At 41.0% G+C, this 23,128-nt stretch overlaps 3 protein-coding genes and 1 pseudogene across 10 annotated transcripts in view; 3 read left to right on the top strand and 1 right to left on the bottom strand.

The window, feature by feature from the left end:
* LOC129677510 (60S ribosomal protein L7-like) overlaps positions 1-531 on the bottom strand; it is an 8,821-nt pseudogene extending 8,290 nt beyond the window's left edge.
* Positions 1-23,128, top strand: part of Cadps2 (calcium dependent secretion activator 2) — a 486,122-nt gene that overhangs the window by 164,993 nt on the left and 298,001 nt on the right. The window lies entirely within an intron of this gene.
* Positions 1,692-2,603, top strand: Rnf148 (ring finger protein 148). The gene has a single exon (XM_055608137.1). It carries the CDS (start codon positions 1,692-1,694, stop codon positions 2,601-2,603), a length of 912 nt encoding a protein of 303 aa, XP_055464112.1.
* Positions 6,281-7,426, top strand: Rnf133 (ring finger protein 133). Its single transcript, XM_055608127.1, has one exon. The coding sequence runs from the start codon at positions 6,281-6,283 to the stop codon at positions 7,424-7,426; it is 1,146 nt and encodes a 381-aa protein (XP_055464102.1).

Below are 23,128 nucleotides of genomic sequence, written 5' to 3'. Positions count from 1 at the left end.
TGAGAACTGATAGACTAAGATCAGAAAGAAGGAGAGGAGGACCTCCCGTATCAGTGGACTTGGGGAGGGGCATGCATGCAGAAAGGGGAGGGAGGGTGGGATCGGCAGGGGAGGAGGGGGGGCTTATGGGGGATACAAAATGAATAAAGTGTAATTAATAAAAGTTAAATAAAAAAAAGAAAACAGACAGACAAACACTTTCCTGACATGATACTCAGAGCACATTCTGTGCATGAGCCTCATAAGCAAACAAGGGCTTTTCTCTCTGCAGCCTCAAAGCTGTGAGCCTGCCCGTCATGTAGAAGTTGTCTTTAACCCAGGTAACAAGTATTTGAATGAGTATTGTCAATTTGTTGTCTATCTCTGCACAAAGACTTTCAGGGAAGGGTTTAAATAAAACGAAAGGGTTTGGTGGTATGTTTCTCATGTCCAGGGACATAATTCGCAGTCCTCAGGACAAGCATGTGTGCCACCAAACACAGCACTTACTCTTTGCCTTTCCTCCTTCACTGCCTCCTGACCAGTCTGCATTCCTTCAGATCCTTTAACCTACCGTGTGGCTTTCCATCCTGGCATACACAGCTACCTTTTCCTCTACCTCCAGTCTTGTTGCTTTGCTTTGGCAACAAAGTGCTTTGGCAATTTCAGTTTGTTTTACATGCATCAGACAATCATTTACCTCTAAGGACGGTCTCCGTTCCATGTCATCATTTTCTCTATACTCGCACTTTCTGCTCATAGCCCATGTAGCTCTTTATATCTGCTTATTTGCTTCAAACCTATTGTCATTGGATGATCATAGCATCATGGGTTTGTTTGTTGTTTGTTTTCGTGCTGTTTTCTTACTGTCCCTCTTTCCATGCTTCGTATGTGCTTGCACATAGAAGGTGTTTGTGTAACAGACCCGATGAACAAAGATGTGCCGGCTTTGGGGAATGTGTCTATATTAGGGAAAATACAGGGTTTTTCCTTCTTCATCCCTTATGTTAAATTCTCAGGCTTGGTGTTAGCATTTAATTCCAGGGGAAAGTAGGGGTGATTTACTCTGGCTGTCCACAGAGTGGCCAGCTGGGTGGTGTTGAAGCATGAAGAGAACAGGCGACTGGCCAGAAACATTGATTAATGTGAATGGATAGTTTCTAAAAGACTAAGGTATCTTTTAGTATGTCCAAATATAAAGATAAAACTCAAGTTATATTATTTTTAACATTTACCACTTTTATTCATTAATCTTGAGTGTGCTCAAAGTGATGTATTTGTGTGTATATATGATATAATATGATATGATATAATATAATATAATAGCCTTAATTTCATTCATGTTACTATCTGAACATACATGTATGAATGTATACCTTTTGACTTAGTAGTAGCCTTTTGACCAATGGGATTTCAGTATGCATTGAACTAATATAAACTCCTGGATTGGCTTAACTGCCTCTGATGTCACAATTTGCCCATTAGGAAGTCATAAGTTTCTTGAAATCACATTGAGCTAATAACACCTCTCTAATTTTCATTATAAGAAAGGTAAAGTCCCAAGAGTAAAAATACTGGAAGGGGGAAGGCATCGTTCACCCCGGCAGACTTTCTTTATTTACATGCTTTAGTCATCTGCTCTTGACAGCTCAAGTTAGCTCCTTCAACAGCAGATGTTACTTGGTTTTTCATGTCTCTCAGCTCCTGAAGGAATGTACCTACCCGGACTCACCCCTTCAGTGCATAGGTCTGTTTCAACTCGGCTGTGGAGACTTAGCATCTTCCTGCTACTTAGCTTCCCTGACTCCAGAGGAAAAGCGATATGGACAGCTCATCTGAATATAACCTTCCAGGTGGGAAACCGGATCATATCAGAGCTAGGAGAGAGTGGAATGTTTGGGAATCATTCTCCTCTGGAAAGGGTGTCTGGTGCCGTGGTCCTTCCTGAGGGATGGAATCAGAATGCTTGTAATCCCCTGACGAACTTCAGCAGGCCTAATCAGGCCGACTCCTGGCTGGCCCTCATTGAACGGGGAGGCTGCACTTTCACTCATAAAATCAATGTGGCAGCAGAGAAGGGAGCAAATGGAGTGATCATCTATAACTATCCAGGTACAGGCAACAAGGTCTTTCCCATGTCTCACCAGGGAACAGAGAACATAGTTGCAGTGATGATAGGCAACCTCAAAGGCATGGAGATTTTGCACTTGCTCCAGAAAGGTGTCTACGTGACAGTCATCATTGAAGTGGGAAGAATGCATATGCCATGGCTGAGCCACTATGTTATGCCTCTGTTTGCCTTCCTGGCAGCCACAGTTGCCTACCTTTTCCTGTACTGTGCCTGGAGACCCCAAGCGCCCAATTCTTCTACGAGGAGGCAAAGACAAATAAAGGCCGATGTGAAAAAAGCCATTGGTCAGCTGCAACTTCGAGTGCTCCAGGAAGGGGATAAGGAGCTGGACCCAAATGAAGACAGCTGTGTCGTTTGTTTTGATATATACAAAGCCCAAGATGTAATACGTATTTTAACTTGCAAGCATTTTTTCCACAAGACGTGCATTGACCCCTGGCTCTTAGCCCACAGGACATGCCCCATGTGCAAGTGTGACATTCTGAAACCTTAAGAAGCCCAGAGACCTTTCTACAGATTAAAATTAGGTGAATCCGCTCATTGTATCATACACACGGAGAAAACTTGACCCTTAGTTCCTCTATTCAGCCACTAAAGGTGAAATTTCTGTGCTTTGAAAATAAAACTTGGTATCATGCCCGCAAACTGTTGTCTTCTTAATCAGTTTGTTAGACTTTGTTGTCGTTCTCCAAATGAGGAAGTTGGTCCATGTTAAAAACAATACTCATCCTAATCATCAGAATAATATGATTAAGGTACTACGCAGTGGGGAGTTTCTGGGCTGTTAAGATTTTAACATATTTATTTGGGGGCTTTGTTTTAAAACTTTGTCTAGTTTTTCTTTTATTTTTTTAATTCCTAAAAGTGTATATCTTTTAATAAACTTCACTATAGAATGAGATTTTGATTTAAATTGCTGTATTAGTAGCTGTGAGTATGGCTAGGGCTTTTGACAACAGAGCAGAGCTAAACATTTTGTTCAGTTATCATTCCAATAATATATTGGAATTCTCATTTCTTACCCTTATTTCTCGTGGGTGAATAAACACCCATGTGTTACTGAAAAGCTGAAAGCCAAGCATTTGTGGTTTTAGTGAAAATCTCAGGTTTGGGTATTCAATGTAGATGGCGTGTGTTGAATCTGCAGAAGTCTACCCATTATCACTACACCTTTCCCATGGAGCTGTGTAAATGAAGTCAGTAATGGCTTCTATAAAAGAAAATTAACCACTGTGGACGGGAAGTTCCACACTAACATTCTTTCTAAATTTTTGCTACTCTTTTTGAACATTTTAATTAATTTTGTTAATTTGACAATTTTGTCCATATATACAGTATATTGATTAATCTTTCTCCAACACCCTTATTTCCTTCTCATTCTATAAATGTCTACCCCTCATCTCTACTAGTCCCTTTTGGGCTGTGACCTATTCAGCTTAACCGGGGTTATCTGGGTGACTGCTGGGTAAGAAGCACCCGGTGGAGTCTGGTACATTCATCAGTGGATTTACGACTGAAGGCAAAGGTAACCCGTCCACTTGAATCCATCAGTAAGTAGTTCTGCAGTGAAGGGTAGAATTCCTGAGCCTGTCCTCCAACTGTGCCTTACTGTTGATCTGACCATTCCTTTGCACACCCAGCGCCGATACCCACAACTTCTGTGGGTTCATAATCCCAGTGGTGTCTTGCCCAGGAGATAGTGTTGTGAAACACTTTGTCTTCCGGATTGTTTCTGCCCTCTCTTCCACATTGTGTCCTAAGCCTTAGCAGGATGAGCAGAAAATGTCTTGAGGTTTCAACACTCTGTGTAGCCAGGAGGCTCAGTGTTCGCCTTGTTTACTAAAGAGAGGCTTCTCTGGTTGAGACAGTAGTGGATGTGTGTGGATATAAGCAATAGTTAGATGAGAGCTTGACCCTCTGACCTGGCTAAAACAGCAGTGCAGCATTCAGCTCCTTCCCGAGGGCCTGTGAGCTCCCTAGCTACGAGTCTTCCTCCAGGTTTTTAGTACCAGACACAGCTTCCCTCCACCGTAGTGGGTGTCAAATCCAGCCCAGCTGTCGCTCCTCAACAGCAGTGCTCCTATTGCAAGAGTCCCTACATCTTGCCTGGCAGGTTGGCTTTGCAGCTCACAGGGTTCACTGCTGGAAAAGAGCATTGCTGGCCCTTGTCTTTCAGCAGAAAGCTAGCTGCAAGGGAAGGGAGGGGAGTCTAGCTCAATTCCAGCTTGATTTCTATGTACATGAATCCAAGGTGTTTGCTGTCTTCAGCAATAAGCCTTTTTATCACCTACTTCTAGCAGGCAACCAAGAGGGAAGGCAAGAACCTATATTGCTTCTGGGGGCTCCCTGACTAATGGTCTTTGTTCTGCGAGTAGTTGTTGCTTCATAAACTACAAAAAGTACCAGCTTTCTTAGTCCTGGTGAGTCCAGTTTTAAATGGTTTGCTTTTGAACCCTGCACATAGAGGCCAAAAATGTTTATGTTCAAGGTATAAGTCCTCAGCTTGTTAAGTTTTGTTAAAGTAATTCGTTCGCATCATCTTTTTATGACCTGTAACCATTGTTGTTGTCATTGGTTAAATTTTTAATCTTACAGGGTTTTTTAATTTTTTAAAATCAAGTTACATTTGCGAGCAGGAGGTATGTCTTTTATATGTATTCCTGCCGTCTGCATGTGCTGCTGGGCAGTCTAGGTAAAGCTGTCCAGAGACAGGAGACTTAGTTGGATCCTGAACTTTACAGTGGTTGTCAGCCTTCCTGATGCCATGATCCTTCAATACAGTTCACGTTGTGGTGACCCACAGCCATGAACTTGCCTTCACTTCTATTTGTAACATTATATAATAAAATTAAAATTATATAATCATAATTAATTTTTGGAGATAGTTTGCCAAAGGGGTTGCAATCCACAGGTTGAGAATCACTGCTTTAAAAGATCAAAACCAATAAATGTTTCAGAAATTCTATATAATTTACTTATTTGCATCTTCATTGGAAGCAGCAGAAGACAGGGAACAGGACAGGAGCCTACTACAGAGGGTCTCTGAAAGACTCTACTGACCGAGGTATCAAAGTAGAGGCTGAGACTCATAGCCAAACTTCGGGCAGAGTGCAGGGAATCTTATGAAAGAAAGGGGAGATAGACCTGAAGAGGACAGGAGCTCCACAAGGAGAGTAACAGAGCCATAAAAACTGATCCCTGAGGACCCTGAAGAGAATGATACCCCAGAAGTACAGTACATGGAGAGGACCTAAAACCCCGGCTCAGACGTAGCCCATGACAGAACTCAGTATCAGGCTCTCTGATCACCTCCGCCTGGGAGTTGCCTTGCTGGTCCACAGAGGAAGCCAGCCTTTATGAGACCTCATAAGCTAAGGTCAAATAGAAGGGGGAGGAGGAACTCCCCTATCAGTGGGCTAGGGGAGGGGCATGGGAGGAGGAGAGGGAGGGAGGGTGAATTTGCGGGGAGACAAGAAAAGGGGTCACAGCTGGAATACAAAGTGAATAAATTGTAATAAATGATCATACTAATAAAAAAAGAAAAAATTTAAAAATTGACAGTGACCACATAGGTAAAGTTAGTGTGACAGATCTCACATTCCTAGTTTATGATTCTTTGTTGATTTCAAACTTAATTTTGTCCGAAATATTGTTTTAGGAGAGTGACAGTTTCACAGTATTCTCATGTTTGCGGTGAGACTTTTAGAAAGCATCAAGTACAGAAATGCTTGTTTCCTTGTTTTAGTTTTCCGTGCTACCTACAATGTGTACATGGCTCCATGATTGGACCGTTTTATAAGCACACCCGAACTACTCATAACCACATTGGAAACATTTGAGCCAGTACAGTTGCAGCATGCTCTGAGCTCTCACCTCATTGGCTGCTTGGCCTTTTATGTCACAATCACCTCATGCAACAGGAAGCAGTAGCTAAAGTTACAGTGAGGTGAGACAGGGCTTCTTTACTATCTAAAGTTTTTCTCTCTAATAGAACATCTGACACTCAAGAAACCTTTAGGACTCTCTTGCTGAAACATGCTGGAAGACTGCAGATCTTGCTTTCACCCGGAAGATATTCTTTCCTTCCTCATTTTGAATTGATTGTCAACAGATGTGGCAGCTGGGCCCCTTGGTTGGGTTGGCTCGTAAAGTCATACGTGAAAGACGGAGATGAATCTTCTTCAGACTGGCGCTCGGCAAAACAAAGCTGCATCTTTCTGGCTGCTGAAGTTCGGTTTCATCTGGCTCGTTAGTCAGAACTGTTGTACAGCAAGTGCAGTTTGGACTGCCTACATGAACATATCATTTCATGTCGGGAACCGCATGCTGTCAGAGCTTGGGGAGACCGGGGTCTTTGGAAGAAGCTCCATTTTGAAGAGAGTGGCAGGAGTTGTTGTGCCACCAGAGGGAAAAACTCAAAATGCTTGTGATCCCAATACCAGTTTCATCCTGCCAGTTAACCAGGAGCCATGGATTGCACTCATTGAACGGGGAGGTTGTGCTTTCACACAGAAAATTAAGGTGGCATCTGAGAACGGAGCCAGGGGAGTGATAATCTATAACTTCCCAGGTACTGGCAATCAGGTTTTCCCCATGTCTCACCAGGCATTTGAAGACACTGTCGTAGTTATGATCGGTAACTTAAAGGGCATGGAAATTTTACATTTAATTCGGAAGGGAGTTCATGTTACAGTCATGGTTGAGGTAGGGAGAAAACATATCATCTGGCTGAATCACTATTTTGTCTCCTTTATGATTGTCACAACCGCTACGTTAGCATATTTCATCTTTTACCATATTCGGAGACTTTGGGTTGCAAGAATTGAGAACAGGAGGTGGAAACGATTAACAAGAGAGATCAAGAAAGCTTTTGGCCAGCTGCAGGTGAGAGTGTTGAAAGAGGGCGACGAGGAAGTAAATCCAAATGCAGATAGCTGCGTCATCTGCTTTGAACCCTATAAACCTAATGATATAGTTCGTATTCTCACTTGCAATCATTTTTTCCACAAGAATTGCATTGACCCCTGGATTCTAGCCCATGGCACATGCCCCATGTGCAAATGTGACATTCTGAAAGCTCTGGGGATTCACATGGACATTGAGGATGGAATAGACTCTCTTCAAGTTCTGATGTCAAATGAGCTGCCTGGAACCTTTTCACCCATGGAAGGCGAGACGAGTAACGAAGTTCCTCTCCCGAGAGCTTCAGGCAAGGTGACCCACATCCTGGAGCACCCCACTTCTGCGAACTCTGGTAGCCAGGCTCCTGCAGCAGAGGAAACCAATCACCCTTCGCTCGGACAACGTGACCTTTGAGCAAGTGGATTAAACATGTTTGTCAAACCAGGTCCTCAAGCTGGCCAGCAGTTTGTTTAAAGTGTGATTCTTTGTGTGTGTGTGTGTGTGTGTGTGTGTGTGTGTGTGTCTGAGTGTGTGATTTCCTGTCACTCTGCTAACTTTCAAAATTCACTTGGCATGCTGCAAATACAGAGGAAAGAAAACCTGGCAGGATTTTGAGGCTTCTTACTTCTGCTAATTTTAAGATTCTGTGAATGAATTATTCTCGGGAGTGTGCCTGTGTTTGTTTCTAGTTAGCCTGTGTTAAAAGTGGAATCAAACTCCCCCCTCCACCAAATTGTGTTTGTGTGTTTTTAACCTGGCTTTACTTTAGTTAAAAAAATTAATATATTTTGCATCTTTCTTATAAGAAGCCTCTTTCATCTTTTAACAATAGTGAAAATTAATTATACAATATTATAGTAACTCTGATGTCATTATGTTGCAATGTTTTGTTTTTGTTCTTTGAAATGAAAATTTGTTATACAGAATATTTTTTTAAAATATCCTTGGTCAAGAATACTATTCAAGCAGTTAGTAGGTAATAGTTATCTGCACAGCAAGAAAATCTTTATAAATAAAGTAGTGATAGTCTTCAAGAAAACAGTAAATATTTCAGGGCCCAATATTACTTAGCATGAGTACTATATGATCATATCTGTTGAAAAAGTTATATAGAATTTCTGTGGTGCTTTGTCCTATCACATTTAATTTACAGATGTTCTAATCCACACATCCACACCCCAGTTAGGTTTTTTTTTTTTTTTTTTTTTTTTGTCTTGAAGGAACATATTTAAAACATGCCAGGTTATTTGGAGAAAGTAGCAGTGTAGAATGTTCCGACACATTGTGCTCACGTTGATTGTGCTCCCGTATTCAGTCTTACACAGTGCACTCGGGGATGAGTGCTCAGTGAGGATGAGTAACTAAGCTCAAGAACATGAAAGTGCAGCAACTTTCATAACGTATTATATTTTGCTCAGATGAAATAAGTGATTTATTCCCATTGTAAGAAAAAAAAATAGAAAACAGATTCTGAAAATTTACTTCCAAAATCACATTGAGAAAAAAACACTAAATATTATTTTTAGTCTAGAATTCATTATAATTTTATTTTCTCACAGTAGTTTAGCATAATTTCCATGAGCCTTTGAACTCTCGGGGAAACACTGGATTTTTGAGTTATGGGACAGTGCTAGAGAAACGAATGAGTATGAATTCTGTGAGTTTTTCCATGCAGAAGGTCAGCACTTTGCTGCAGAGTAACCCAAGGGAGACTGTTAAAGGAGGAAGGGCATCCATGCAGGGCCGACATAGCCAAGATACGGCAAAACTCGGGCAGATGCCAGGGTGAGGCCGCATCTTCCTGTTACATACAGGCCTCTGTGTTCCGGGCCCTAGGAAAGTTTGACTGTTAATTGCATATACCGGCAGGCTTACTGAAGGATTTAGCAGGAACTGAATTTTCAGTGTTTTCTTGGGACTGAAGTCATTCCATATAGTACCTAGCGTCATATTAGATAAAGAAGGACTCAGGAGACTGACTCTACAGGAACTCTTCTTGGATGGTTGAATCCTGAACAGACGGGCTGATGTCTGTAGACTCCATGTTGGCCACTGGGATCTAGGACTCTGACTGGCGCCAGTGATTTTCATTTAAGCTGTGGAGATGATGAGGTTGGGGCTGGGGCTGTACCAGAGTACTTGCAGCCACAGGCCTTGGGTTCCATTTCCAACACCACAAACACCACTGCCTAAAAGAAGTGACATCTAGAAATCTTTCTGTCTGGTACTTTGGCATTTTCTGAAGCCAAAGCACTAGGATCGCTGAAGCTCTTCACATATTTCCATGAGGTCACAATATCCATAGTGAACAAGGTACTCATTCATCTTAGTTTCACTTAGCAAAAGATACTTTTGCTAGTATGGAGAGATAACATTAAACAGCATATGGCGTGTGGCTCAAGAATTTTTTTTAAATTTTTTATTAATTACACTTTATTCATTTTGTATCCCCCATAAGCCCCTCCCTCCGCCCCTCCCTCCTCCCCTCCCGATCCCACCCTCCCTCCCCTTTCTGCATGCATGCCACTCCCCAAGTCCACTGATAGGGGAGGTTCTCCTCTTCTTTCTGATCTTAGTCTATCAGTTCTCATCAAAAGTGGCTGCATTGTCCTCTACTGTGGCCTGATAAGGCTGCTCCCCCCTCAGGGGGAAGTGATCAAAGAGCAGGCCAATCAGATTATGTCAGAGGCAGTCCCTCTTCCCATTACTATGTAACCCACTTGGACACTGAACTGCCATGGGCTACACCTGTGCAGGGGTTCCAGGTCATCTCCACGAATAGTCCTTGGTTGGAGTATGAGTCTCTGGGAAGTTCCCTGTGTTCAAATTATCTTGTTCTGTTGCTCTGCTTGTGGAGTTCCCGTCCCCTCCAGCTCTTACTATTTCCCACTTCTTACATAAAATTCCATTCACTCTGCCCATCAGTTGTCCATCAGGCTCAGCATCTGCTTTGACAGTCTATGCTGCAGAAGCTTTCAGAGGCCCTCTGTGGCAGGTTCCGAGGTTGTTTCCTATTTTCTTTTTCTTCTGATGTCCATCCTCTTTGTGGCTCAAGAATTTTGTGTGAATTCTTTTAAAGCTGGCTATGGTTTGTATTGGAGGTAGGAAAGGAGGGTCAGGTCTGTGAACTTGGAAACTGTGGGTACGTGGTCGTCTCTGTACCTGACGGTGAGACTGGAGCCGGGCAGAGCTACTGTCTTCCTCAGCACAGAACAGCAGCTTTGGTCTGACCTTCTAAGCACCTGTTGTAAACAAATCCATAGGGCACTTTTACTCCAGGCTTATTCTATTTTGAATTTAGTGATCAGGACCTGGAGTCAGCGCTGTTCTGTTCACCATTTATTACAATGTTAGATATTTGTTGTAGTCAAATTTTTACCTGCAGTATAGGCAGTGCCATTTTGTCTTGGACCAGTAATGCTCGTATATGTTGCTTGATGATATGGTCCTGGAATTTATAATATTTTGCCACAATGTAAATAGCATAATCAGTTTTCCTTTAGATTTTTCCATCTTATATGTATATCTAAGTCTTTGGAATTCTTCAGTAGTCAGTGTTTGTTTTCCTGCCCCCCCCAACCTCCAGTAATCAGTAGGATGTTGATTTTTTCTTAAATAAAATTGAAATTTTTTTCCCCATCATTAGTGGGACAAATTGTTCAATGTTTTTCTACAAGTAACATTTCTAATATATTTTTCCTGTGATTACATGACTGAATAGTACTCATTAAACATAAACCAAAGTGATAACATCTTTTCATCTTGTTGTAGAAATGTTGTAATGATTCTAAAAATAAATGCAGGTCAACAGCTGTTTGTAAAAGTGTGAGCCCTTTCTTTGTAGGGCTCAGTGACCCAGAGAGCCAGCTGGCCTGGTGGGCACATTATATTCTTAAAGTGGTCATTTTCCAGACATCTGGTTATTGAAACAGCAAACAAGAATCCAGATGAGGAATCTCGGAGTCGGGGGAACCCTGAAAGGCAAAGCAAAGCCTTTCCATGTTGTTTCTGACAATCCATCATTAGAATGGAGATTCCATCCTTCTATTTCATTGTTCAGCAATAAGTACCTCCTGGATTTTTTTTTTTTTTTTTTACGCATGCTGCTTTTGTAATTACTGTGGTTTTCAATGTTAAGGTCTTACTGTTGCGAAATTGTTACATCATCTGCTACCGTAGGACTATGTATGACTATCTGAAAACATACCTGGTTTTCAACAAAGCGAGATTTTATTTGAGGCTTGGGGAGAGGCATGCATTTACATAATGCATATGATCTGCCAACCCAGAATCGTTAGGGTTGTTCCTCCAATGTTCCTGTCCCGGCATCCCGTTTTCACAGGTACACCCACTCCTAACACCTCTCTTCCCAGAGGAGCCTCTCTGACAGGCCAAGAGCGGACTATGTGCACGATCAGCTTAAGTACGCCATTGTTGATCCCGAAGGATACTCTGGTTTTAGAAACTTCTGCACTCTTGTGATTCCATCTCCCTCTCAGCCATTTCTTGCTCTGTGTGATTACTGTGCGCGGTGTGGTTTGTATATGCGTGGTGTGTGCGTGCGGTCTGAGTGTGTTGTGTGTGTGATATCTCAGGGAAGAAGGTTTTCAAGGAGAGGTGGCTGCATATGCATGCGCCTGCATAGATTCATGTCAGGCGCCTTTGTCAGTTGTTTTCCCTCTTACTTTGAGACAAGGTCTCTCACAGAACCCAGAGCTCACTGATTTGGCTAGACTGCTAAGCCATCAAGCCATAAAGATTTTGCTGTCACTGTCTCCCCAGCTGGAATTATAGGGATGCATTATGGTTCAGACTTTTTGTTTGTTTGTTTTTCCTTAACATGGGTTCTGGGGATTAAATGTCAGTCCCTGTGTTTGTATGATCACTAGTATACTGACTGAGCCATCTCTCCAGCTCTCATCAATATTGTTTTGCTACATCCTGAACTCTGTTGTCTTCGAAAACTTGCCAACTTAGAACACCACTCTCAGAATTTCCTCTTGGAATCAGGTTAACCTGCTGTCTCCACCTCTCCAGCAGGCTTGCTGCTGTCATTCTAACAAGGATCTCCCTAGGCCACCCTGACTCTTGTTCTTTCTCCGCATGATACAGAATCAGATTTTAAGGTTGTTTTACCATCCAACTGCCACTGTGAGTTTCCCCTAAGCCCTTTTTCATAGTATCATTTGCTCTTCATCACCCAAAATGGCTGCTTTTAATGCTCCAGCTCCACACCAGCCACCTACGGAGTTGGGAGTTGTTGGGAGTCTTACCTTTTACAAGATGTTTGTTCCTATTGAACGTGAATAACCTTTGAACCCACTTCCCCATTTTTGGTTGAGCAGTACTTCTAAGCCTAGGCTTTATATCCAAAATGGAGAAGAGTTAAAGGCTCAGTGCCCCTGCTGCGCTTGCATTTCTCAGCCAAGATGGCCCAGTCTTTGTAAAGTTGTTTGGGGTCTTCCAGCTGTACACTAGATTGGGAACTAGGCACAGGGTTGGGGCAAAGAGCCTTGTCTATTTAACTTCATTTATGATGACTTGATTTCACTTTATGGAAGTATTTATGTAGAAATCAAAATATCTATTTAGAAAGAGTTAAGCTTCATGGAGAAGGATTGAAACAGGCTTCTGGATATTAGAGATGGTTTCACAAGGAGAAACAAAGAATGCCTCCTAAAAATAATATTTGAGGTAGAAGTACTTCTTGAAAAACTAATTCTTAGTACTAGCAAGATGGTGCAGTAGGTAAAGGCTTGACAGCCTGAGTTTTATCTCTGGGCCCACGTAGTGAAAAGAGAACCTATTTTACAAAGGTACCCTGTAGTTTATATACTTACACACACAGAGAGAGAGAGAGAGAGAGAGAGAGAGAGAGAGAGAGAGAGAGAATGAGATAAAGAGAGGATGTAATAAATAACTTCATTCTATGGGAAGGAACTGTTGGAACAAATGTTTCATAAGGAAGATTGAATGTCCAATACAATTTTGAATGAGACAGGAAATTCAAGAATAAACAATGTATGAAAGTGTGGGCTAAGGCAATAATAGGTAGATGGGTGAGTTGTCTCAACATATATAAATTTTTCCATATTCCTTTTTGATGTCCAAGGTAACACTGATTTCAAAGCCTCTCCTGTAATTGTCATTCTCCATTTATCTACAATGTAGCAAATACACTATGGACTGAGATGGGGCAGGAGTAGTTGAAGAACAGTGAAGAATCAGGCTTGACCTCCCTTTTTTTTTGGTGTGTTTCTAGGTTATAACAATAATATTCACCAAAATGGAAGACAACAAGTATATTTTGTGTGTGTATGTGTATGTATGTTTGTGTGTGTGTGTGTGTGTGTGTATGTTTGTATACGTATGTACAAATTGCAAGAATGCCAAATTGAGGACATACTGGAACTTCTAGGTGATAAGAGCTGGAAATGTAACCTAATAGAATCAGATTAAAAGGAAATAGTCACTGTTCTTACTCCTACTCTACCAATACTTCAGTTTTTAAGTAAGGGAGAAATTATTAGCATGAACACAATTTTGAAAGCTTAAGGGATAGGACTATGGAAGAAAACCCCAGCTAAAGACACTGGCAGTGCGGACCAAAAGGTTGTTAGGTCTCTTGTATGAAAAGCAGTTATTTACTTAAGGGGGTTTGATGTGGGGTGCCTTTCTCAATGAAGTCTGAAAGGGTAGCAATTTTCATAATTCCCTTGCTGTTTGATATGAGTTGTTTTAGGTTCAGGCATAAAACACAGATCTTTCCAAAAAGAATATATGCCATCTCTATTAATTTACTTGAATTTATTTTCTTTCCCCAGAGAACACCTCAGAGCCATGGTGATTCTCCCTTAGGGCAATGACAATTGGCATCAGCTACACCCTGTCTTAGGTTTCACTTAGGTAAACTTGCAGTCAGAAACCCTGATGATCCATTGTATGCTTTCAGTGAGTCCCCTACTGGCACTGGTGCACATTTGAGTTTAAGAAAATTTGTATACCTAAAAAAGCTAAACAAGAAGGAGGACCTGGTGTAAGAGGATCAATCCTCACTTAGAAGATAAATGAGATGGACATTGGAAGTAGGAGAAAACAAGAAACACGTCAGGAACCTACCATACAGGGCTTCTGAAAGACTCTACCTAACAGTGTATCAGAGTAGATGCTGAGACTCATAACCAAACCTTCGGCAGAGTGCAGGGAATCATATGAAAGAAGGGGGAGTTAGTAAGACCTGGAAAGGACAGGAGCTCCACAAGGACCAAATATATCAGGGCACAGGGGTCTTTTCTGAGACTGATTTTCCAGCCAGGGACCATGAATAAATATAACCTAGAACCCCTGCTCAGACATAGCCCATGGCAGCTCAGTATCCAAGTGGGTACCCTAGTAAGGGAAACAGGACTGTCTCTGACATGAACTCAGTGGCTGGCTCTTCAACTCCCCCGCCTACCTCTGAGGGAGGAGAAGCCTTGCTAGGAGGAGGAGGATATTGCAGTCTTGATGAGACCTGATAAGCTAGGGTCAGATGGAAGGGGAGGAGGACCTCCCTTATCAGTGGACTTAGAGAGAGAGCAGGGAGGAGATGATGGAGGGAGGGTAGGATTGGGAGGGAATGAGGGAGGGGGCTATGGCTGGGATACAAAGTAAATGAACTGTAATCAATATAAAAAATAAAAATATAAAAAAATTTAAAAAAGAATCTTATCTAATCAGAGGACCTGTTTCTTGTAGCTAGAATGCATCACACACTTGTAATCAGAACTAAGTGAGAATAACTATGAATATTAAAGCAGCTGCTATTAGCACACTAAGTTTTTAGATAAATTTAAGCACATTTCAAGTGAGCAATTGGTCTGATTCACGCGTGTAAATGCTTCTCCCAGCTCACATTGCTGGCTCCTTTATTTGCCACCGCTGACACAACTGCTGAGGAAGTTGTGAGAAAAATTCATGGATTTTAGGAAGATTGGAACTTCCAAATCAGAATGACAGAAAATAACTGAGAAACAAAATTGGTGCATGACACACATAACTGTGCAGCTCCCACTAGAAGAGGAAAGTTTGGCCTTAAGGTTAGCAATGCGGTTTGGACGGGGTGCCTCTATCAGATGGCCTGTGGGCATTATGAGTAGTGCGTTTTCTTGAATGAGTGTTTTGTCTGCATGTATGTCTGTGCACCAGTGTTTATATGGTGCCCATGGAGGCCAGAAGAGGCCATCAGATGACCTGGGACTTGAGTTGCAAAAGGTTATAAGGTGTCATATAGGTGTCAGGAATCAAACCCCCTTCCACTGGAAGAACAGCCAGTGCTCCTAACTGCTGAGCCTTTTTATTTTTTTAGTTTTGATTGAGGACGGAGGACCTACCTAGCCTACAGTGGTGGCATCACCTTTGAGCTGGTGGTCCTGGATTAGAATGCCAGCAGCGAAATCTATGCCCACAATACTCGAAACACATTTGATCTTATCTGAGCTATCCAGATCGGTTTGGCTTGGCTAGTACTTGGATGGGCTAAAGCTGGTTGAATGTGAGCCATGGGAATAAGCCAGTGAACAGTATTCATCCATGATTCCTGCCTCTGCTCCTTTGACTCCCTGCCATAATGGCCTTCAAAGATGGTTTGTGACCTGGAAAATCTAAGCCAAATAAATCCATTCCTCCCCAAATTGCTTTTGGTCACTGTTTATCACAGCAACAGAAAGCAAACTAGAACAGACCTGAAAGGAACAAATGATGCAATTCACACAAAACCCGTTGTCTGCTATGAAGAGCCAGGAGGGTGGGCAGATGCTCTAGTACCCTGAGGGACACCTGAGGCATATTTTACCCGGAAGCCAATGGAGGGTGTTAGTTACCGTTAAACACTTATAGGGTGTCCTGGGAACAGATTTACAGTTTGTTACTACAGAGCTCAGTACCAGTTGAAAAATGTCAGCTATAGAGAGAGTGTTGCCACCTGGAAACAGAATTTTGAGAAGTTAGTTCTGACCACTGAGTATTCATCATGCAAAGTTTGACTTTCTCTGAGGAGCTTGATAAATGTTGGTGTCATCACCATGGTGGTGGTCATGCTGCTGGTGCTGCTGGTGCTGGTGGTGGTGAGCGAATTTACAACTTCTGGGTCCCTCACAATTTTGAGAATCAGTTTCTAGGATTAAAAAAACAATAATATTGTTTTCCATACAGAGTTGCCATCTGGTGGAAAAATAAATAACTACATATTACAAACTGGAAAAGCCATTCAACAGCAAGTTTGGAGTTCATTTCTCTTGAGCTTAAAGAACTGTTTGCTTTTAAGATTGATTTACTTTGCTGAACTTTTTTTTCATTTTGAATTTTGGAACTTCATTCCTCAGCTGAAGATCCTTGGATTATGAAGTGTAAATAACTTGCCACCTTCACAGTTCATGCCTTATAAACCTAGGATCGGAGAGGCTAGTAACATGCTCTCTGGTGTCCTGGTAATATTGTGGAAAATATAATTTGGCTTTTAGAAGCTTATAGAATATCTTCTCCAGCTTCTCTGTCAACATTGGCACAACATCTTCTTCTCAAAGAGTTTCTTGAGACATTGAATCTCAAGCAAAAGGCCAGTGTTTATTGGCTTTCCAATGCAGTGTGTACTATATTATGATACAAAACCATGTGTTTGTCTTTAATAAAAAGTTGAGCTAATGTTGGTAAGTATAAAATAATAAGTAGAGTGGGGTGTTATTTACAGTATCTAGATTGGTTGGTAGCAAAAAAAAATAACTTTATTCACTTTTCCGTATATTAAAAGATCTTCATAATAAGGTATCGGTGGAATTTGTATATTTTGGTGATCTTGTATCACATGTGAAGTTTCTAGAGTGTCGGCTTATGGAGGCCCACGTGACTGTGTGGACCACAGATCAGATTTTGAGCATCACCTAGTGTGAGGATGTCACTGAAGCTGCATATGTGCATCCCTGGATTCAAGCAACTATGAACTGAAAATACTGGGGGTGGGGGGTGCCTTTTGGATCTACAAGAAGTTCTTTTCCCAATTTATCTTTCTTTTTATAATTTATTTTCATTTTATGTGCATTGGTGTTTTCTCTGCATGTATGTCTGTGTTGAGGACCTGGACTTGGAGCTGGAGCTGCAGACACCCTTGAGCTGCCATGTAGGTGCTGGGACTTGAATCTGGGTCCTCTGGAAGAGCAGACAGTGCTCTTAACCATTGAGCCGTTTCTCCAGTGCTCTTATCAATATAGAACAATACAGAACAGTGGCTTTCTACATAGGATCTGCATTGTTTTAGGTGTTACACACTGAGATGACTTGTAGTGTAGAAGTGAATATGTACTTGTTTCATTCATATAGTTCAGTTCTTACGTGAAGGATTTGAGCATCTGCAGATCTGAGCATTGCTGATGGATCCCAGGACCAGTCCTATGGATGTCAGGGACAACTATTTCATCTCACCTAATTCTAAAAAAATGATTCCTAAAAATTTATATCACCCCTGTGACAGCGGTGATAAAGTAGACCCAGAGTCATGTGCACTTCCTTACATCTCACATAGCATCTTGAAAACTCAGATTCTTCTAACGTGCTTTAACTTTTTAACTTCCCTGATGATGAGGGAAGTAGAGGGGCTCTGAGTGCAAGCAAGAACGAGGTGAACAGAATTGCACAGTTGAATTTGAAACATGGCAGATTGGTAGCATGGAAGTAAGGAGGACATACTTAATTGCGTGTAAGAAAAATCATTTAAGGACTTATTACCAACTGCATATTATGAGATTCTAACTATTCCATATTTAAAATCTAAAATAAAAAAATTAAAAAAAAACACTTCTGTACCATTACAATGTAGTCAAAAAAAGAAAGTCTTTTCTTGATAGAACTTGCAGAAGGTAGCCCAGCTTTAGTAGGGCTCAAGCTCTCATCACCCTCTGAGACACTTGATAAGATATGGGAAGAATGCAGGTTATTGCTCCCCCTTTCCCTGGGAACACGTGGCTTTTCCTCCTTTGAGGGTCACACAGATTGGAAATCCAGGTAGTGTCCAGTGACCTACTCTTTTGTGCTTTTACTTAATGATAAATGCCTTGATAAAATGTTCTTATGTTTCAGTCTGAGTTCTTAGAGAGCCACAAAACGTTTGTCATTGGCTGAGCAAGAGAAGGTGATCAGTAAGTTGCAAAACACATGAAAAGGACTGTCAACTGACACTAGAAGAAAGCTTTAGAACTATTCCATTTACAGCATGATGGTAGTGCTCTATTTTTAAAAGTTTTATACTTTTCAAGTGGCATGTGGACGGCGGCTCATCTCAGTCCCTATAGAAAATGTGATGAGATTTTGGCAGTTTGGGGCTTTAGGTTTCTTCCAAGAGCTTTTGATTTGATGTATGGCTTTAGGATTGTTGTAGGGAAACATCTTTTTAGGTGAACTCTTTCTAGGTTACTGATAAATGTCTAGATGTGTCTCTTTTCTACTTTAGCTTTTTTAAGTAAAGGAGATTATTTATGGTCAGTTTTAAGAGGATTTCTTCACATTTGATAAGGAATGGGGTTGGTTTCCAAGGCTTTAGGATTCACAAATCAGTAAAATTTTTGTGCTAATGTCTAATCTCCCTGTTTTTCTATTATGTATCTCACATAAATATAATATCTTTCATGCCCCCATTTGCTACAGTAGCAAGCATTCACCACTATATATATATATATATATATATATATAGAGAGAGAGAGAGAGAGAGTAGAGACAGAGAGAGAGAGATTATATCTCTATCATCTATCTATCCATCTATCTATCTATCTATCTATCTATCTATCTATCTATCTATCTATCTATCTATCTATCTATCTACCTACCTATACCAAAAAGCAATTTGTTTTCCTCAACCTGCTGGGATATAAAATGGATTTAGCTTCATTACAATATACTCTCACTACGTAAGAGAAACCTCTCTCTTCTAACTAAGCTAGCATTGAGATCTGACTGCAAACTCTCTTGGGATGACTGTCCCCATGTTTACCCAGATCAGTTTGTGGCCCAGTTTGTCCCACTACATAGGATAAGCAAATGCATGTCATTGTCACAGCAGTAATGGTTGTACTCAGAACACAATTTGCTTTGATATATACTTTAGTGGGAAGGAACATATAGAGAATATTGAAGACCAAAAAGTGTTTCCCTTCCTTAGAATAGCAAATGCATTCTTTGGAACAATGGAAGAGAACTGGGAAGGGAAGGTTAGGAAAGATATAGTGAATGGAGAAAATGAAGGTATTGAGTGCTATCAGAGAATCCACTGGCTGATTTGATTATTCAGAGTGACCCAATACAAATATAGTTGGTATTCTGCAAAATTTTTTTTAAAAGTTTGATTTTTAATGATATTCAACTCACCAGTGTTACAGAACTCACAGGTTGATAACATCTGAAAATAGCTTAAGGAAAAAAAAAAACATTCTAAATTTGATTCCTCAAGGACATTACAAATTATAAAACTCACGAGACAATGTTTTATTTGGCATCACTGTGGAGAAGAAGCCTCTCTTATAAGTGGGTCTCTTGTGCTTTCTCAACCTCTTCCTGACTGAAGACATGCTGGCAGCCTTCCCAGAAACCATATCATAGATCACCACAATGATCTGGCAAGAAGATAATGTTTTTCTAGTCATTATGAAATCCTTTTGAATAAAAGAAGCAATGTGCAGTTCAGATCAGCAGCATTGTGCATATTAAGTGCTTCTATAGAAAAGTGTATTTGAAATCTTATTTGGACAGCTAAGCAGACTTGGCCTTTGAAGACATTGTTTTTTATAGTCACCACGTTCAATTTTGTTATTAGTTCATTGTGACTTTGTCAAGATTTCAATTCTGTCTCTGGTGTATGAGCCAGGCAGATGAATGTGAAGAGTGGCATTCAGGGTACTCAGAAAATTAAATTTCACTAAAATGAAACATACAAGTAAAAAAAAGAGAGTAACATACAAAAGTAAAGTATGGTATAAGCTCTCCAGTGTTAGGTTGATAATACTCATACTGAATTGGTTTGTGTGGAATTTTCACAAGAAGATAACTGATTGGTAATACCACGGGTGTTGGACAGTACCAACAGAATATCTTGTTGAGTGTGCTGGAAATAGGTAAAATAGGATCATCACTGAGTACAAATACTAAGTTTCCAACTCTTTTTCCCAAAGACACTATATCCGTAGTCTTACCATTTCTCAGTTTAAACTACTTAGTCTGAAAAAGAAAATTATAATCCAGCCAGAAAACACAGAGTGATTGTGCCAATTAAATGCAATCATGTGAAATACCTGTAGGGAAACAGTGCCTCTTCATCAGTGGATGCTTTTTAACATGCTCAGTTTCCACTCAGCCTAAAGCCAGGTACCTTTGAACTCTCTCAAGCAGAATTTCCCAACTGATCTTGTGTTGCACAGTAGAAATTGTGGCATTCCCAAATACTAGAAACCATTTCTGTGACCAGACTCAACTGTAGCCATACTTTGCCTGCTGGTAATAACTCTTGCTGTGAAAGAACAAGTGGTTGAGGTATGTGACATTTAATGAGTTTTGATCTATAAGTGTCACACAGTATCACATTGATCATATATGAAAAAATTTATTTAAACCATGTATGATTTATTCTTTAAGAAGAGCACGGATGATTGGGATTACTGAACTACAAAATTTATATTTCTAGGAAAAATGAATCATACTGTTCCCTTTGGACAATATTTATGCTACTTCATTTTCTCTGGGATGTTTGCTCATCTCCCATTTAGAGGGATAAGATTCTTGTCTTCTACTTTCTTTCTATAACATCTAGAAAACTTAGTTTATTAATGTATGAATTATGAAAGTGCCTGGAGTTCACAACTTTAAAGTCTGCTGTATTTTTAATATTCTCTCATTGTCTCCCTTGTTTCCTCATTAGATTACATGCTGGACTCTCCCATTTCTCGCCGAGCTCTGCACCCCAAGCTATGGCTCCTCTTCTCACGTAGTAGGCTTTCCTCACATCTTTTCTCCTACTTCTCTCTGCAGTATTGTTCCTCACTGTATACAGCATGAAAAACTGAATCAGCAGTCCTTACCACCATGATGTGGATTTAAAGAATGAGACAGAATGAGTTAGACCACCAGGCAGTTTTTCTTCCCAACAGCTTGCTCCCAGCTTACCTGCCCATCCAATGGGTATTTTATAAGTGTTTGCTGTGTGTTGGGCCTGATGCGTAGGTGCCAGAGACAGTGAGATGAAACACTTTCTGACTTTGTGGGATTTATTGATTACAACATATGAATCCAATTGTTAATTATATGATAGCTGCAATGTGAAAAGTGCTTTACAGGAGAAAGGAGTTTGATGAATAAACCAAGATCTAGTCAAGCTAGGGTGGTTGGGGACGAATATCTGAGATCTGAAGATAAATAGACGATAAAATAGTTTACGGATGACCGGGGGCAGGGCTAGAGCATTGGCACATAGAGACAGATCCAAGCAGAGTGAGATCCAAATGAGATAGAGAATTGGGAATGGTTTGTAAGACCATGAAGGCCTTGGTGGTTATTTTATTCTTAAACTGTTGAGTTTAATGACCTGAGGTGGTGGTTGTTGTTTTAATATTGTTTTGGTGTCAGTGAAGAAAATACATTTGGTAAAGTGATGGTGGTGTCTGCCAGAAATCTCCGAAGGCAAGTAAGCTAGGGAAGAGTCAGTTGACAGTCCTAGGAAGAAACACAAAGAACTGTTGTAGGGAGATGAAAAGATAAAAGGAATTTTTGAAGGAGCCCTGGAGTAGGATCAGCAAAGTGGCAAGTTGTGTACTATCAGAATTAGCATGGAGGAATTGGGAAAGTCAGGAATGCTTTCCAAGTGTCAAAAAATAGGAATTGGTGCCTGACCCTAGGGCAGGAGGAAAGGTGAGTGTGGGGAGATGCTTTCAGCTGCACTGAGACTTGTGACCCTGAAGTGCTGTTGAAGTGCTGAGGAAGACCCAGTAATGTTAGAGGTCTCAGTCTATAGCTTACATTCAGTGTGGATGGGGATTCGTGGACCACACTCTGTGGAGTTGCTGAAAGCATAGTGAACTGGCCATAACATAGTGACCAACATGGAAAGGAAATGTATCCTCGGGGCAGCAGGCCTTTCCTTCCACGTACAGAGCCCAGACAACTGTTCTTCTGTACAAAACTGTTGTGGCCTGGAGCTTGTGCCTTGGTGGCACAGTTCTTCTTCTGCTTTCAGTTACATATATATACATCTCTGCTGTCTCTCCTGCAGCCGTCCTTGTCTTAGGACACCTGCAGCTAGATTTGTATCTGACTTCCTCTTCCACTGAAGAATCAGCCATCTTTGGGTAGTCATCACTCTTTCAACAAACCCTTTTTAATTCCTAATAAGTGACAGGCTCTTTTTAGATTTTAGACTCATATGCAAATAAAATGGAATCAACTCTGTTGGTACATGCCTTCTACCTTGGCAAGGCATATAATCAATAGATGTCAAATAGTGTTTTGTGAAAAGAAAAGAGCAGGATAAGAGGATATAGAATGATGAATGGGAGGTAGAGGTAGGATAGAGCCCCCTCAGGTGCTGAGAACGAATTGCAATAAAAGCATATACCTTGTGGATGGGTAAGCAGGTATCCCTTGCTTAATAATAGGTTTTTTCGAAAATATTAACATAAAAGCCAGGACTAACTATCTCATCTCAAGTAAGAATCCAGTAGCAGCCTACATGGCTGTTCATATTAAGGTTTCTTAAAAGGCTGAGATCAAGTTGTCAGCTCCTACTCCGGGCTCCACAGAGATCAACAGGGACTAAAGAATTAGCTTTCCAGTTCACTGAGGTGGTTCTGAGCAGACTACTGTTCATTAGGGCTGTTAGAATGAGGACCTTGGTCCTTGTTTCACAGCAACTCTCTCCCAGCAGGGCACATGTCGCATGTCGCAGGACCAAGAGCAAGAATGCCATAGTCTTTTTAAAAATTAATTTATTTTTTATTAATTACAATTTATTCATTTTGTATCTCAGCTGTAGCCCCCACCCTTATGCCCTCCCAATCCCACCAGTCCTTCCTCTTCTCCTCCCATACTCCTCCCCAAGTCCACTAATAG

Source organism: Psammomys obesus, unplaced genomic scaffold, assembly GCF_907164565.1.
Source record: "Psammomys obesus unplaced genomic scaffold, mPsaObe1.curated_primary_1811, whole genome shotgun sequence".
In the NCBI taxonomy this organism is placed as follows: Eukaryota; Metazoa; Chordata; class Mammalia; order Rodentia; family Muridae; genus Psammomys; species Psammomys obesus.
Note: the sequence above shows the minus strand (reverse complement) of the source record. Positions and strands in the feature narration are given on the sequence as shown.

Coding starts and splice junctions, on each gene's coding strand:
- Rnf148 (XM_055608137.1), top strand. CDS start 1,692: ATGTACCTACCCGGACTCACCCCTTCAGTGCATAGGTCTGTTTCAACT.
- Rnf133 (XM_055608127.1), top strand. CDS start 6,281: ATGAATCTTCTTCAGACTGGCGCTCGGCAAAACAAAGCTGCATCTTTC.